General features: G+C 41.6%; 1 protein-coding gene across 3 annotated transcripts in view; it reads left to right on the top strand.

Annotated features, from left to right (window-relative positions):
• The window catches only part of NUDT13 (nudix hydrolase 13), a 32323-nt gene extending 14113 nt beyond the window's left edge, over positions 1 to 18210 (top strand). For 2 of the 3 annotated variants that reach the window (XM_069980516.1, XM_069980517.1), the window contains exons 3-9: positions 2346 to 2485; positions 7291 to 7398; positions 7565 to 7671; positions 10468 to 10593; positions 10680 to 10791; positions 14167 to 14315; positions 14590 to 18209. In XM_069980516.1, the coding sequence (XP_069836617.1) occupies positions 2346 to 2485; positions 7291 to 7398; positions 7565 to 7671; positions 10468 to 10593; positions 10680 to 10791; positions 14167 to 14315; positions 14590 to 14787 (940 nt within the window). In that variant the 3' untranslated portion in view covers positions 14788 to 18209. Of the gene's footprint in view, positions 1 to 2345; positions 2486 to 7290; positions 7399 to 7564; positions 7672 to 10467; positions 10594 to 10679; positions 10792 to 14166; positions 14316 to 14589 lie in introns of all 3 variants that reach the window. The other variant, XM_069980518.1, reaches the window with a different exon arrangement.
• Positions 18211 to 18269: the final 59 nt, after the last annotated feature.

Raw genomic sequence — 18269 nt, 5'->3', positions numbered from 1 at the left:
CCCATCTGAAGTGTCTTATTAAAGGATTTCCAAACATAATCTGCTATACATTTATAAAATTGTCTTGTTTTTGTTGCCATGCCATCTCCTGAATATTGTGACAGATGTTTGTAACAATTTACAGCGCAGATTTGACCATTTTGTAATTGGTTTTACTAAAACGAGTTATGACTTTTCTTTTAAAAAAATAATCCTTTAAAGATTTACCTTAGCTGAACCTGTAAGAACAGTGTGGGAATAAATGTGTAATATAGTGGAGCTAAGACGCTAAGGCCTCATTCGCACATCAGTATATTTTTGTGGACCATATTTTGAGTCTGCAATTTTCTGTCAGCAGTCTGCACAAATTAGTCTGTACTGCATCAATAGCATCATCCGTATTTTTTGTGGATCCATAAAAGTGGAAAGTACTGGAATGGTCAAAATTATGACACTAGCTACAATTACATATCCGTATTTTTTGCAAAGGTAGTGTCCAAAATGTTTGCAAAAAATACAGATCCCATAGACTACTATTGTCGTGTCTGTGCCACAATTACGGTCTGCACTAGAACAGGTCATATTTTTACAGAAAATTTGCACATGTGTGAATAGGCACATAGAAACCATTTGGATATAAATTTGTCTGTAATTGCAGATGTGCAATTACATACAAATTTTACTGGCATGTGGCTGAGGCCTAAGGCTACTTTTACATAGGATGGAGAATGCCCCAGTCCTCCTGCATGCAGTTCCGCAGAAGCATGTAGATGTTAGTGTAAATTTGCCCCTGTGGTAGAAGGTGCTAAAATCTAAATGTGAAAAAAGTCTGTGTTTTTCAGATTCTCAATTGCAACAATGGTTTCCTATTGACATACATTATAAAGATATATCATGAAAAGTAAAGATCCACTTTGGCCTTTGTCTGGCCAAATAGTTGGAAAAATAGTTTGTAATGTTATGTAAAAACTGTTACATAATATATTTGCTATAGTTCACCTTGTTAACCGCACCGCATGCCTTACTTCAGATACCCAGCAGAAGTGTCATGTAATTAATTCCGAGTGTATCTTGGAAAACACACATGGAAATCTAGAATGCCGATCGGCTCGTTCGAGTTTTAAAACTGCAATAAAACTTGCTGTCAAAAGAGTTAAAATACACTCTGAAAATTGCTGTCCTACATTTCACTGTGTATTGTTTTTCTTGGAAAAATACACAGTATGGATCCAGCCTAAGGTGTGTTATTCTAGTCCTTATACCTATTATATTGTGAATGTAGAGTGTGGGTTTAAAGTTCCTGCAGTTTAGCAGGAAGACGTTGGGTGCCTGACTGTAGAGATAGCTGGGGTCCCCAAGACGATTGAAGCAATATATAACCATTTCTGTGTTTTGTAGTCTACCAAACACCTAATATGAGCTATGTAGTGTCAATGCTGGTAATAGAATAAAGGCAGCTCTGCTATACCTGGATCAGATCACTCTGTTAGTGACTAGTATCACTAGAGGAGATTGAATGTGCCCTAGAGGTCTTTAGTGGCCTCCTAAGATGTATTATGTAAAAAGAAAATGTATATACAAATATAAGTATAAAGAAATGCAGCCATATATGTTAAAAACAAGACATTAAAAAAGGGACATTAAACTCCACATGCACAAAGAATACAAAAATTGAATATATGTGAAAGCAAAGCACAGCAAGGAAGGTGTCTTACAGTGATGGAAGAGTTACAATGTTCAAAAACTAAATCAGCAGGGGATGTAATATAAAGCAAGTTTGCAATTTACATTTATTATTTTGTTTTGTTATTATTGCTATAAAACAAAGCTATACTTACCAGAAATCTTACTTACCAGAAATCCAGGTCCAAATTCAGCCAGTACAGATAGTCACAGCTCAATGTGTCCATCAGTCACATGGCTTCCTTGTCTTTGTGAGTGCAGATGACATGGGGAACAGTAGATTTTCTGTGTTTAGTCTTTTTGGGGAAAAAAGGAAGTCCTGTGGTTTACATGATTACTAAAAAAAAAAATTATGAATGGAAATTGCAAACTTATTGCCTTATATCTACTGCTGATTTACATTTTGAAAGTTATAACGACAGTGACACTTTAACAGATATAACTTACTAAACAGTTTCATGAAATGTCAGAAGATGTATAAAAGAGTAGTTGAGGCTTGGAACAACTTCCTATCAATTGGTAAGTCCAAGTGACTGTCAGCATACGTGGGATAAACATTTATACATCCATCCTTAGATTAACATAACAAGTAAAGTCTATGAGAGCAGACTAGCTGGAGCAGGACTTTTTTCTAGGTTTCTACGAGTGATACTTTACATTAATGTCATTATATCCCTTTACAGTTTTCTGTTTGAACTGAAAGAAAATGATGAAACTTGCCGCCAAGCTCTGAGATCCGGATCTTTCTACCTATTCCACAATTTTTCACCGCTTGTTCGAAAGTCTGGCAGCAGCTTCTATGCCCCAGCAGTCACCGGTCCAGGTAAAGGAGAATTGTGAAAACTCGAAATTGCAGACAATCATAACCCATGCATATTACAACTTTATACAAGCTTAAAGGGGTGCTCCAGGCAAATTACATAATTTAACACTACACTTACAAAGGAAAGTTATATAACATTGCCATTTACACTCATTAGGACAACTGTAATGTTACCCTTTTTTCAAAGAATCAAAGTCCCACAAGAAGTTCTGTAGTTCAGGAAGAAGGAAACACATCACGTCTCAGTGCTGTTCCACAGGTGCCATATTGAGACGTGATGTATTTCCTCTCTGTCACAGGGAAACCCGCCCCTCAACACATCCTCTGCCCGCCCCACTCCTCCTCTGCCCGCCCCACTCCTCCTCTGCCCGCCCAGTTTTACAATATATACTATATTATCTGTCGGACTCCCTCCTCTGCAAGATCTCAGTCATCCTGGAGATCGGCAGCTGCTTGCAGCATCAGATGTCACAGATCTAATAGGAGGCATTTGGCACCCTTTCAATGCCAGATGCCTGCTAGGAGATCACTGGTGTCTGATGCTACAGGATTCTCCTCCAGAATAACTGAGAAGCAGAGGAGACCTCGGACACCAGATTCAGCTATATCTCATAGTCCAGCAGCTGACAGCAAGCAGCAACATCTTTCTGGAGCTGAAAGGTTTGTTTCAATGCTCCCTGGAAGATCCTGGCCGAGTTCAAGCTCCTGAAAGATGTTGCTGCTTGCTGTCAGCTGCTGGACTATGAGTTATAGCTGAATCTGGTGTCCGAGGTCTCCTCTGCTTCATAAGCACAACCACCATCATCAAAAGTCAGCATGGCATGATGGTGGGGGTTGTATGTGTGTAAGCTGGAGTTGCACAGCCTTCAGAACTACTACCACCATCATTGTCTCTTGGACAAGATGCTGGTAGTAATTTTTCAAGCTGTGCAACTCCAGGTTGCACAACCACAACCCTCAGCATCATGCCATATTTAAAGTAGACAATGGTGGCTGCAGTTTTCATTCACTGGACACCCAAATAAGGGGGCTGGGTTGTCAGTATTTACCATTACTGCTTGTGTAGGGGACTAAGCTGTGCAGTGGGAGGGGAATAGATGGAGGGAGGCAGGGAATAGAGGAGCTAGGGATGGAGGGCGGGGTTGTTTGTGGATGGAAGGAGGAGGTGGGAGGTTTAGAGACGCAGGCCAGGGGAACAAGGCATTGTGGGGACTGTAGGAATATGCAGCACACAGACACTGGTCCAAACAGGAAGCTGGAGATGTAATCAGCAGCAACAGAGAACAGTGCAGGGGCAGCTAGAGCAGCCAGAGTGGGAAGAAATGTGACAGAGAGGAAGCCAGTAACCATCCCCCAGTGTGTGAGGAGTTTAGATTTTACAGGGGGTGCCTGGAGTACTCCTTTAACAAAGATAACACAAACATTTTTAGCTAAAGATCAAACTGAGTTCTTTAAAGAGGTACTCCGGAGACTGTTTAAATATAATAGAACTTCTTTTTTTTCTTGCTAATAGATAGCTTTAATAAAGTTGTATTACTTTGTAATATGACTTTATTTTAAAAATTGTTTAGTCTTTTATTTCTATGAGTTTTTTTCAGTGACTGGCAGCAGTAAGGGGGCTCATGTACTGTATATTCTCATATAGAGTACAAAGAGGTAAGAGGTAGAGAGAGCAGTGTTTGCTGTCACCGCTTCCTCTACTTCTAGCACATGGAGCAGGGATAGCAATCACCGCTCACTGTGCAGAGGCTGCCAGACCCTGGAATCGTGTCGGGCAGCCTCTTACCCCTGTGTATAATATATAAGACTATTCAGTACATGGGGGCAGCACCCTGCTCTTTTTTCTGTGTGGCACTCCTAGAACACAGCAGGAGATTGGGAACTGCAGTTCCCCACACAAATCCCGGTGGCAGCAGAGAGGCCTTGCTGCCCCTTATTGCTGCCAGGCACCGGAAATACATATAGAAATAAAAAAAGATACTTTTATTTTTAAATAACCTTATATGACGAAGTATATAACTTTATTAAAGCTATTTATATAAAAAACTTTTTGGGCGGAGTACCACTTAAACACAACTGATTCCCCGAACAAATGTACTGTAGTGGTTGTATTTGCCCTTTAAAGGGGATCATAGGGGATATTATTGCTGGCACTTCCATCAGTCAGCTGTGATTTCCCTGCAGTGCTACAAAGTAATAGATAGTTCTCAGTGAAATCAATGATCTGTTCATGTATTTGCTAAGTATAGCTGGGAGAAGCATGTGGCTGAGTGCTTCGCTTCCTGACTCACCACTGAATCAGCCCCCATAGACTTACAGTGGAGCCTGTCTGCTGCCACATGTCAGATTGAAATGCACAGTTGTGCACTCATCACAATTAAAATCTCTTCTCAAATTCAATCTCTTATATAAAGGATAAAGGTTCTTACCAATGTAAAAGAATTCTCAGAGACAAAATTCCTCATAGACAATAATGTCTAATAGCTGTCACACAGAATATTGTAATACGCTCACACTTAATGTTTTATCTACACGTGTACAATTCTAAAAAGAACAACAGCCATGTGTATATTTTCTGATTATTGTCAAGAGAAAGAATACAAAGAACACTATGTGGGTAAGGCAGTGCGCCACCTCCAGGATAGAAATACTTAGAATAAATTAAAGGGGAACTCCAGGTAGAGGTAAAAAAAAAGAAAGCATAACGCATTACTTACCTGTCTATCCTAGTTTTGAAACTACCAAAAATCCATTTGTTTGGGGGGGGGGGGGGGGGGGGGGAGGGGGTTTGCTCTGTTTTGTGTTTCTGTTCCTCCTGGTTTGGCATTTCCCAGAATGCAATGCTTTTCCTCAGCTGACCATCACAGCCCCCACCCATTACAATCAGTAAAATTAGTGCAGCAGCTGCTTCTGACCGGACAGAGATGGTGAATCAGTCAGGGGATTGGGTTATCCAGGCAAGCCTCCTGTGATATCACGCCCTTCCCCCTGTCTGCATCATCAGCAAACACACACAATGTGAGACAGAGGCATGGAAGATTTGTCTCCTAGAGAGGGATATCAGGAGCAGAAGACAATGTGAATTGGCACAGGGGCCATTTTTTTCAATTCCCGGATTTCTATCAGCTACCAATGTGGCAGAACCGTACAGATACAGGAATACATTTTATAGACGCATCTATATAATTTTTAATGTACTCTTAATAGAAAACAAGTTTTTCTTATCCAGAGTTCCCCTTTAACCAGTGACCATACATTTACAATCCATCCAATTGTGTATGCTTCCGAGAGAGGACTTCAAACTGAATATACCATCCAAGAAATGGCTGAAAATCTCTTTCCGGAGAAAATGTCTAAGCCTAAGGGCATTCTCTGCCAGCAATTCATGAGTTGTCAGTGAATTCTGTAGGCAGTAGTAGTAGTAGGCAGTGGTTCAGTAACTAAGTAATGCAACACTGGGTGACAACTACATCTGATTATATTGCCTATGATTATGTTACTTCGTACCTGCAATTTCCTGGGCAGCCATAATAAGGACCAGAAATGTGATAAGAAGCCATGCAATGGCACTAAGGATGAAAAAGAAGCCAGGCATGGGAGTGGTGATAAGATGGGGAGCCAGGCATGGGAGTGGTGATAAGATGGGGAGCCAGGCATGGGAGTGGTGATAAGATGGGAAGCCAGGCATAGGAGTGGTGATAAGATGGGGAGCCAGGCATGGGACTGGTGATAAGATGGGGAGCCAGGCATGGGACTGGTGATAAGATGGGGAGCCAGGCATGGGACTGGTGATAAGATGGGGAACCAGGCATGGGGCTTGGGATGTGATAGAGAGCCAGGCATGGGGCTTGGGATGTAATGGGGAGCCAGGCATGGGACTGGTGATAAGATGGGGAACCAGGCATGGGGCTTGGGATGTAATGGGGAGCCAGGCATGGGACTGGTGATAAGATGGGGAACCAGGCATGGGGCTTGGGATGTAATGGGGAGCCAGGCATGGGACTGGTGATAAGATGGGGAGCCAGGGATTACAGAGGATTTGCAACGCAACAGGAATGATACAGGAGCTATGATGGAGACCAGGAATGAGACAGGGAGTCGTGATGGTACCAGAAAAAAAATGGGGGGGGGGGGGGGCAAGCATTGAACGTGAAATGAGGTGGAAGCCATATATAGGACTAGGAATGAGACAGGAAGCTAGGATGCAGGCCAGGAATGAGATGAGAGCCATGACCGTGACCAGCAATGAGATGAGATAAAAGACCTACTTTTTTTGGCTCATTCATCTGTGTTCTGCACATTTCCTGAATCCTTTAGACATTTAGGCTGGGTTCACACTATGTATATTTCAGTCAGTATTGTGGTCCTCATATTGCAACCAAAACCAGAAGTGGATTAAAAACAAAGAAAGGCTCTGTTCACACAATGTTGAAATTGAGTGGATGGCCGCCATATAACAGTAAATAACGGCCATTATTCCAATATAACAGCCGTTGTTTTAAAATAACAGCAAATGTTTGCCATTAAATGGCGGCCATCCACTCAATTTCAACATTGTGTGAACAGATCCTTTCTGTGTTTTTAATCCACTCCTGGTTTTGGTTGCAATATGAGGACCATAATACTGACTGAAATATACGTAGTGTGAACCCAGCCATAACCTGTATTCCATATACATTTTTACTTTTAAATGAGCACCCCCATAAACAACTGTTTTTGCAGATTTGGGTGGTTGGATGAAAGAGGTGTCTCTATGATTTAGTATTTATACCATGTTTTAGTAATGTTATTCTGCTTGGTCCTAGATTTACTGCAAGTCCTTAGTAGTTATGGAAAAGACAAGATAAACTTGGAAGACTCGGTTCTGGTTAGTTGCACTGATTCCTCCATTGCCCAGTTTGCTGTGGATCTTGGTGAGTGACTTCTACCTATAAAAATTAAAGGGAATCTATCAGGTCTTTATTATGCTAAGAGCTGCAGTGGGGAAGTAGTGGGTGTGCATACTGAGGCTCAGCACTGCATCTATAATGCAAGCTTAGAAAGTAACATGATCATTTTAACCCATCATTTTTTTTCTAGGGTCTTTTGAAAAATCCGCCTTGGAAGAAGAATTTTCTGGGAAATTCACAGATCTGAGGAAAGCATTTGTGCAAATAAATGGAGAAGATGGATGTCTGTTATCTAAGGTATTACCATTGGGAAACCATTGACTTGTGTGGGTTATAATGATACATCACACATAAACATTATGTTACCTAGCCTATATTTATTAGAGGGAAAAGAAGAGTTGAATAGTTGCACTTAAGGCTGTATTTTGGTGTTTGCTATTTGACTCCCTTGTCTCAGTGTACATTCTCAACCATGTACACTCCTGATAGGGCTGGTCCTTTCTTTTGGACACACTTCTGTATGCACTGACCACTTCTAAAACAGATGAAAAATGTCCATAAAAATATTAGAGCTCTGAAACTATGGAACAGGTATAGACTTTTTGATGCTACTTTTGTTCTTTATTAGTGATGAGCAAGTACTAAAATGCTCGGGTGCTCATTGAAGTCAATGGAAAACTCGAGCATTTCTGCAGGGGACCCAAGTTCGGTAGAGGGAAGGTCGTGTGAAAACCTGTCAACCTCAGAAAATGCTGGAAACACAACGGAAATGGACAGGAAACAGCAGGGGCAGCATGTATGGATGCCTCTGAGGCTGCCTAATGGCACCATTATGCCAAATTCTGGACAACAGCTGTAGGATACAATCTGTTGGTGGCTGCACCTATATACACTCTGTGACCCCCCTTTACACTGAACAAGCAGTAGTGAACTTATATATGCCTTGTGTAAGAAATACAGAAATCAGAAAATATAGTAGAGGGCCCAATAAAATAGTACTGAGCACTTCTTAGGGGTCTGTATGCAACACCTAATGTCCCCTTTCTGCCAGCAGTCGATCACTACAGTGTGCTGCTGAAATCGTGGTAGCTGCACTGCAAGTTCCAGACAGCAGTCTGTAGTAATACAAATTAATAACGATTTGAAGCTCTTACAAAGGCTGTTTGGTTGTATTGCTAGTATTCCCTGCCTACTGGAACGCTAATTCCCTCCCTAACGCTCTCCCTGACCAGCAGCAGCTCTGTACCTAATCTCTTCCAGCATGCATGTGAGCCGAGCCTCGGCGGCCGAGATTTTTATATGGCAGGGTCATCTGATTTGGCCAACCAATCGCTGCTATCGACATGTATGGGTCCCACGGGATCGCAGGACGTACCAAAGAGTCTCCTGCATGTTTATTGGCTGAGAAAAAGAATTGGATGATGAGATTTTCTCGAGTATCGCAAGATGCTCATCCGAGTAACATTGAGTACCAAGCTCGGACAAGCATGTTCGCTCATCACTATTTTTTATATATGATAAAAGATTTATATTGTCTTAAATATGATCCTTTATTTGAAGTCCTCTTTAATACAGTGGTGCCTTAGAATACGAGCATAATTCGTTCCGGGGCCATGCTTGTAATCCAAATCCACTCTTAAACCAAAGCAAGTTTTCCCATAAGAAATTACTAAAATGCAGACAATTGGTTCCACACCCTCGCCCTCCCGCCTAGTGCAGGGAGCTCTTAAACCAAAACAATGCTCTTAAACCAAGTCACAATTTTGAAAAACTGTGAGCTCTTAAACCAAAACGCTCTTAAACCAAGTTACTCTTAAACCAAGGTACCACTGTACATATTATTTGTCATCCACATCGGTCGTGTGTATAATATCAAGTTAAAACCGCATGAGGCTATGTATAGTACATTCCCCTTTTATAGGGTAGTAGGTTAGCGGACACATCTCAGTTACATACCTGTATGATAAATAACTTTACAAGCCCCAACGAGGGGGACAGTTACATGCCCCCAGGAAAACTATGGTAGTGTCTTGAATGTGTCATTCTTTCCTTAGGTGGAGAGACTTGCTGGGACAGATCTAAAGAACTGCCTAGAGCAGATATCTTGGGAGAAGTTGCACATTGGGTGTATTTTTCTCTTGCCCAGACTTGTATGAGTACTCTGCTGCCTTCTCATACATAATGGCCATGATCAGGTCTGACAGGGATCCTCTACATTAGTGTAAAGAATACTGCCCCCGGCTGTACATTTTTAAAAAAGTGCAGTGCAAAATGTTTCTAAGTCTTTGCATCATCCACATCTGGTGGGAGTGAGTGAGTCAAATACAACCTAACAGCCTTGGATTACTTGTGAAACTTCTGTGCTCTGAAAGGGTCTCACAGTATAGATATATTCATTATACAAATTATTGTCTTATCATTGGCCAAATAATATAAAGCTGTGAGCTATCTGAATACCTTCATATAAACCTGTCAGTTTTTATGTTTTACACTGAGAACCGTAGATGTTTGCTTGTATATTTATAAAGGAATGTAAGCTTCTCATCATGTTATGTACATATGGGTCGGGATTTTAGTGGATTTCACGTTATATTGCCGCAACAAAACACAGCAAATCAATTTACAGATTGCTGAGAAACCTGTGTGTATGTGACAGCATGCTGCAGATTTTCAGAGCCACCACCAACTCAATGTGTTATGTGCCCACGATCGGGTTTAGGATTGACGTCTGTTGGGTATATAAGAATGGGGGAAAACATGAGTAAATGACAAGGAGCACCATAATATAGGATGGGTAGGTGTCTCTGCTTTCCCCACACAGTTAAACCAGTTTTATCCTGGTGACTCCAGATCAGTACAGGAGACCTCTGCTAAACTGCACAGAAAAGATCAAGAAGGGTAGATCCATATCAATTCTTTTTTTTTAGCAGATATACAAGAGAACAAACCCTTAGGCAAACAGTCACTAGATAATATGATACTAGATAATCATGCAAATTAGTATTAGCACAGCATCAGTATCTTCTACAGATCATGATATAAAGACATGTTTAATATATTTCCTAAGATTTACCTACTGTATGTCTATTATAGGCACAGTCCCTTTTACGTTGGCATGACTGTCACCAATACTGCAGCAAATCAGGAAAGCCAACATGGAAGAATGTGTCGGGAAGTAAGCGTGTGTGCCAGTCTAATGGGATCATCTACTACCCGCAGGTGTTTTAAAGGAACTATAATCAACTATAATAGTATAACTATAATTGTAAGTCTAATCATACATTTTATATGTTTTAATACACTAGACGTCACCAGTGGTTATCACACTTGTGTCTAGCGGAAATCGCTGCTTGCTCGCTCATCAGGAGAGCTTTCCAGCTGGGATGTATACCGCACTTGCAGGTTTCTGTGAAATTGGTAAGCATTTACTGTATATCCACAGTACACACAGCTACAGTATAGATAGGTATTCAGCTGATTGACCCAACACTTGCTGAAGTGTACTAAAGGCAAACATAAGATTGTTTGCACCACACAGTGTTCTGTTGCCTTGTTACATAAGCCTCTAAGTATCTATACATGGTATTTAACAACCATACATTATACTATAAGTTTTATTGTGCATGTTTTTAAAGGGAATGTTTTTTTTTTTGTCAAACGTATTCAAAACGTTAAGAGTATACCCATCATATGCACAAGATATTCTATAAGGGATCCCTAAATGCAGGTCTCACCTCTGGTACCTGGATCTATCTTGTGATGTCCCAAATGGGAATAATTCTTTAGGCCATGTTCACACTACGTTAGAGACTGGTCGTTCCGTGACCCGGCCGGGTCACGGAACAGCCGGTCTCTGGCCGGATCATCTCGGCCAGTACTATTGGCCGGGTGATCTTTCCGGCTGCAGAGCTCTGATGCGGGCGCATCAGTGTGCGCCCGCATCAGAGCTTCCCATAGCCCAGTGGCCGTAGCCGCTTGCTTCACTGTGTGAACTGAGAGGTCTTTCTGCGGCTGGAATTCAGTGAATTCCGCCCACAGAAAACTGACTGGTCAATTATTTCCGGCGCCGCACGGGATCCCGGCCGGAGCGTATACAATGTGTGTACGCTCCGGTTGGGATCCCGTTAAAAATAAAACTATGTCCCACCCCGCAAAACTACGGCCGTAGTTCTGCGGCGAGAACTACTGCCATAGTTTTACATAGTGTGAACATAGCCTTAATCCTGAAATCTTGCAGGTTTTTTTTTTTGGCCACTTAACTCTTAAAATTGATTACTTCCTGTTCTTTAGAGAAACCTTTTCCGCATTCTCCCCTTTATTATTACAGATAGATAGAATTAAAAAGAGAGGTGACACCTATAGATAACAGGGGATCTACCACCACAATTGCAAATGGTTACAGGGCCCCCTCCCTGCGCACATACCTCTGCCCAGGGAACAGAGCAAGGCTAGAAACTATTCTTATAAAATTCAATGAGTCAACTATTGTTTCCTATGGTCCATGTGGCCGTTGTGGAGCTCTAAATCCTGATGATATGGGTATAGAACTTCCGAAACAGAAGATCAAAGAAATGATCAGTTTTTCTATGCCCGATTATTAAAGCCAGAAGGTGGCTTTCACCAATCAGTCCTACTAAAGTGGGATTGCAAAAGATTTCTGATAGATATGAGAAATACGATTTGGTGGTATTTAGTGAGGCCTTAACAGTGGGTGGGAGCGTGTATTTATGAAAAAGTATTTGGATATGTTTGTGTTCTTAAATATTGCAATTGTAGGTTTTTATTTGAAAATAATTAAAAATAAAGATAAAGACGAAGCTATGAGACGACATCTGGCATACTGTGTCTAGTTCAGGAGACCTCACCTACAAAAAGAATTGATATACGCGTATACTCACCAGCAATGATCGGTGTCCCACGGCACGGCTTTGTTCTGGTGCTGCGGCACTGTTTTAATCCTGTGTGCGTTTAAGTAATCTCTCTTCTGTCTCCATTTCGATTGAAGGCCGGAAGTCACGCTCTCTAATGCATTCTCTATGGGACAGCGTGACTTCCGGCCTTCAATCAACATGGAGACAGTAGAGCGGTGACTTGAAAGTGCGCAGGATTTAAACGGCACCACAGCATCGGAACAAAGCCACACCATGGGACACTGATCATCGTTGGTGAGTAGCCAGAGCGCAACCGGGAGCAAATAAATTTTTTTCCAGAACGCTTCTTTAAAGCCAGAAAAAAGAGACTAAACACAAGAAAAAGGAGACATAATCTGAGGGTAGTTGAGTAGTAGATGACTGGAAAAAATAACTACATTACAACTACAGTAACTACATCTACAGATACTATAGCTCTCCAAAGATGAAATAAAAATATAAAGGCAAACTAGGTGCACCAGGTGGGCATTTTCTGCTGACAGGCCTAATAATTTACAAAAAAATTAATAAAAAAAAAAAAGTTTACAATTGGAAACATAAAACATATTGGAAAAAAAACAACATGTTCCTGTATCTGGCTCTAATTGGTAAGACATAATTTAATGTTTAAAGTAAAGGTTCACCTTTAGCCTTGTGACTATGTAAACCTTTACCTTCAGTTTACAAGAATCTATCATATGCAAACATTATTTGTTGTAGGGGTGAGGGTAGCCACCTAGTAAAAGCTAATGGGTATAGGCTGATGGGAGATGTGAGGGCTAAGAGTTAGATATGACAGAGGACAATGTTAAAGGAGCACTGTACACAGAGATTCAGTGTATTCACCTGTTTTATTGGGGTAATTTGAAGTTTCCATCTGACAACCTGAATATATTTATGTGTTTAAAATATACATGTATTTTCACTTAAAATCAGGTAACTTTCCAAGGTTTGTGCCAGACACAGTGATGGATCATCCAAATCTATTAGTCGGTCAAGGTTGACACAGCAGCTACCTTCTTGCATTAACAGCACCATAGAGATGTGCAGCCAATAAAAATGAATGTTAATGGCAGCATGAAAGATACAATTGTTTGTGCCTTATAAGGGGGCTGCAAGCAAGCACAGGTCCACAGGTCCTGTCTGATTTTCTGTAGAACCTGTGTCATCAAGGATACAGTAGTGGTAGGATACATATGGGTTCTTTAGCTGGTTCCATGGAAAGGGCAGTGTGTTTGCCTTTAATGCACTTGAGCTCTGAAGTCCAAATTGTGTTGATAAACCCAGTTCTGGTGTCTTTATACAGAGCTTTATAGATTTTGTATCTCTGGGTGAGGGTTGTAATAGTTTTTAATCACTATTACTTTTGAAATAAGTCAGAAGTGAAAGTACTAAGATACTTCTTGTCATAATAGAGTGCTGAGCCTGAGTTGCATGTGACAACATGTGGCTGGGGTTTTCTCAAAGCCATGTGGCAGGGCAACTACTTTCCAATCACATGTGCCAAATCTACTGATTCTTCAGAACTTTTATAAGATGGTTTACTAGTTTAAACCATCTTGCTTCTGGGAATGTACTTCTCATAAGTAGTGTTGACACTACTTTTGTGTGGGTTACATATTGAGTTAGTGTGAAGTAATGGGGATCTCTTTTGGAAAGGTATTTTTAAGGAAAAAAAAAATAAATATTTTTCTATAATATTTAATACTCAAGGGTCTATGCTCTGATGCTTTTAGGTACTATTTTGGACAAATAGGCAACACAGGTTTCTTACATTTGCTTGTAATATTGATTTATGCAGATTATATTCAAAGTGTAGTACTTATTTCATGAGGTCTACTTCTGGTAAATAGAATTTTCACTGTTTCTTGGCTTTGTTCAGGGGAGAAGCTGGAGGAGGCCATTCGGAGAGAAGTAGCTGAAGAAGTTGGTTTGGTGGTGGATACAATCAGCTATTCTGGGTCCCAGCATTGGCCGTTTCCTACCAGCTCTCTAATGCTGGCATGTCAGGCCACAGTTAAGGATGACAGGGTAAGAATTATCCGCCTTATTCTATATGAACATATGCCACTGAGTGGATTACTTGTTATATAACTAGAGCATTATTTTGCATCTATTTCCACTGCACTGTTATTAGTAAAGATCCGAGAACGTTAGTTTAGAAAATCTTTTTTTATTGTAAGTTTGCATAAAAATCCAACTCCAAAATATTTATTTTTTTACAAAGGCAGTGGCTTGTGCTAGATTGCTCTAGAACCTGTCAGATATGGAGGACTCAATGTGCGGACCAATTTCTATCTTACAGCTAGAGATCAACAGATCAGAGATAGAAGATGCCCGATGGTTCACCTTAGAAGAAGTGATTGAAGCACTACAAGTGAAGATATTGCCTCCTAAATTACCAGATGGTACATTCCCAGTCTGGGTGCCTCCAAAGATTGCAATAGCTCATCAGCTCATACAGGAATGGGTACAAGAACAGAAAGCTCTACATGGGAGTTAACATTCAGGACAATCAAACACCATTTAGAATTAACCAAAGTGTCAGATTTTCTGTGCAGGCATTTACTACCTCTCTTGCCATTATACCATTGTCAGTATATGCAGGAATTAGATACACTCACTGAACATTAACTAGACTGGGGAGTCCCTTATTCCAGGATTAAATAGGCTTAATGATTTTCATAATTTATTTGGTTATTGAAAGTATTTTAAGTAGGCACTGTTAAAATAAAACTTCTGACCGATCGATTACTAGACCGAGCCAGGAGAAGTGCATGCTAAGCTCATTCTCTCCTAGCTCTGTGCCACATGACTGAATCCCAGTCTATGGCAATAGTATAGTCCTGGTTTCCAGGTACAGAGGACAGGGAGAGAAGTGATCAGCCGCATGCTTTCCTCCTGCTTCTAGCAATTAGGGTGCACACACACTACAGAATCCGAGTGGAAGACCTGCTGTGGATTCCATCGCTCGTTCCCACTCGCGGTGGCACACATCTTTTCCTTTGCCATAAAAACATCATTCTATGGCCGGGCGGATTCCCCTGTCTGACAAAAGAATTGACATGTCAATTCTTTCGGCGGACGGCAGAATCCGCCTGTGCCTAGAATGGAGTCTATGACACAGGCTGAGATGTGCGCTGCTGCGAGCAGGAGCCAGCGACGGAATCCGAAGCGGGTTTTCCGTGCATATTCCGTAGGGGCATGCACCCTTAGTCTGAAACCTAGCCTTAGGGTCCTATTCCACGGGCCGAGCAGGGCCCGATCAACAATGTAAACGAGCGCTGATCTGTTAGATCGGCGCTTGTTTACTGGGCCTATTCCAAGGCCCCGATGATCGTTAGCGAGGGCTGCAGGGACATTGTTACCGTTGTCCTTGCAGCCCTTGTTTCATACATTACCTGTCCGGGCTGCAGGTCTTCTTCTTCCTCCCGGTCCTGTGCCACAGCAGCTTCGGAGTGGAGCTGTTTGAACTGACAGACCGCTGAGCCAATCACTGGCCGCGGCGGTTCCAGTCAGTAATTGGCACTATTCCAGCGTAGCGATGCGCTGGTGGCGAACAATGATTTTAGGTCTAAACCTAAATGAACGATCAGCCGATGACACGATCATCGGCTGATCGTTCTCTCTATTCCACGGAGCGATAATCGGCCGAATAGGACGATTATCGCTCCGTGGAATAGGCCCCTTAGTGTGTGGTGTCTGGCTTTCTACAGGATGTGAATAACACCTGTACACGTGCCACAAACATATTCTATACATTCTAATCTAGAGGCCAGTATAGAAAAAGAGCAATTTTTATTACTTCAGTTGAACTATTTTATTTTTTTTTTTTTGTAATATATCATTTTCCAGAAGACATTTTGGGGGGAATGAGTAATAAACTGTCTGATCTGACATTAGCAACCAATCACAGTTGAACTTTAATTTCTTAAAGGGATTGTCTGAGCAGAGCATTTTTTTATATATAATATTAAAGTGTACCTGTCATCATAAAAAACTTTTGACGTGTTATAGAGACATGTCAAAAGATTTCATCGGTCTGAATGTTCAGGCCAGTACTAATCGAGAGAACAAGCAGGGCGAGGACAATGCTGCCTCGCAGTCCCCTCCCCGGTCTGTGTCAATGAAAAGAGTTAGGCTTCATAGACTTAAGCCGCATTCACACGTTTTGTGTGCCTTACATAAGAAGCACGATTCATCATGTGACACAGAGGCGGGAGAGGACCAAGCTTAGCATGAACACTCAGACCCCGACAAATGTCATGTCAAAAGTTTTTGTATGATAAAAAGTACACTTTAAAATTGCTTTGCCTGGACAACCCTGTTAACAAGCTCTGATAAAATAAAAGCTGAGCTTCTTCATATTTCTTTAGACCAGGGCTTCTTAAACAGTTCACTACATACCTCTACAAACAAATACCACTGTACAGTAGAACATGCCTCTACAAACAAATACCACTGTACTGTACAACATACCTCTACAGCTGTGCCAAACAAATACCACTGTATAGTAAAACATATCTCCCAAAAAGTGTCAAACACAACAGTGCAACACAAAATACCTCATTTGTAGCACTAAACACCATAGTACAGCACAAATACCTCCCCAGCATAGCAATACACAACAGTGCAGCACAAAATACCTTTCCAGTGGTGCTAGACCCAACAATGTGGCATCAAATACTTCTCCAGTAGGACCTAACACTATAAAGCAGCACAGAAAACCCCTCCAGCAGCACTAAGTACCACAGTGCACCTGTGGAACACCTTTCCAGTATTGCCAGATACTTCATTGCAATGCAAAATACCTCTCCTGCAGCTGCAAGCAGCAATGACTGGTATGGTCCTCATTCCCACCTCTGCCCCATTGGCAGCAATATTGTCCTGATGCTCACACTTGTCCCACTGGCGGTAGTACTGTCCTCTTCTATCCCTCCCCAGTATTGTCCAATAATACCTCTTCAAATAATACCTACTTCCCCTTTTCTCCCATTGCCAGCAGCATTCTCCAAAGCACCCACTCCAGACTGGCAGGCACACAGGAGATTCTGGAGGTAGGAGGGAGAGTGTCAGGAACAGCACTGGTAATGCAGGTCTGACATTTGCAGTGCACTTTATGCTTTTGTGTCCCTACCTTGTCCTGATGTACAGTACAGGCAGGGACCCTATGGGCCCTATTCCACTGGACGATTATCGTTCAGATTATCGTTAAATCGTTCGAATCTAAACGATAATCGTTCGGTTGAAATGCAGTAACGATTAACGACCGAACGAGAAATCGTTGATCGCTTTATAAGACCTGGACCTATTTTTATCGTTGCTCGTTTGCAAAACGTTCGCAAATCGTTCGCATTGAATAAGACATCGTTCGGTCGTTCGCAATAGATACGAACGCAATAGCGAAGAAATACGGAAGAAGAAACGATCGCAATTACGATCATAAGTAACGATTATCGTTCCATGGAAATGAGTGAACGTTTTCAGGTCTTTCGCAATAGCGGTCGTTTGAGATCGTTAATCGTTAACGATTATGCTAACGATAATCGTCCGGTGGAATAGGGCCCTATGTCTCACCAATAGTGAGCCACAATGCCTATAGATTGGAAAGCGAGCAGTATTTCTTTACAAACACTTCTGGCACAAACGCTTAGCTCTGTGGACTAATAAAACAGACATTTTGTATACTGTATTTGTATTTTAGAGAAACCTGTACATGATGTAAACATTTACCATTTCTATTGTTGAAACTTGCATTTTAAACTGAAAGAGGTGCTAATTAGAGATGAGTGAATTTATAGTACTTAGCTAGACTCGGCCATTGGCTTGTCAGCCAGCTGCCTTTGAGTTCTGTGCTGCTCCTCTCCGGGTGCCTGAAAAAGCTGGATCAGGTCCTGGGATCCAGGCACACAGAGAGGAGCAGCACGGAGCTCAAAGTCAGCAGGCTGATACGTCGATGGCCGAGCCTAGCAAGGTGCTTTGTTA

The sequence above is a fragment of the Dendropsophus ebraccatus genome, chromosome 8 (genome assembly GCF_027789765.1).
Source record: "Dendropsophus ebraccatus isolate aDenEbr1 chromosome 8, aDenEbr1.pat, whole genome shotgun sequence".
In the NCBI taxonomy this organism is placed as follows: domain Eukaryota; kingdom Metazoa; phylum Chordata; class Amphibia; order Anura; family Hylidae; genus Dendropsophus; species Dendropsophus ebraccatus.
Note: the sequence above shows the minus strand (reverse complement) of the source record. Positions and strands in the feature narration are given on the sequence as shown.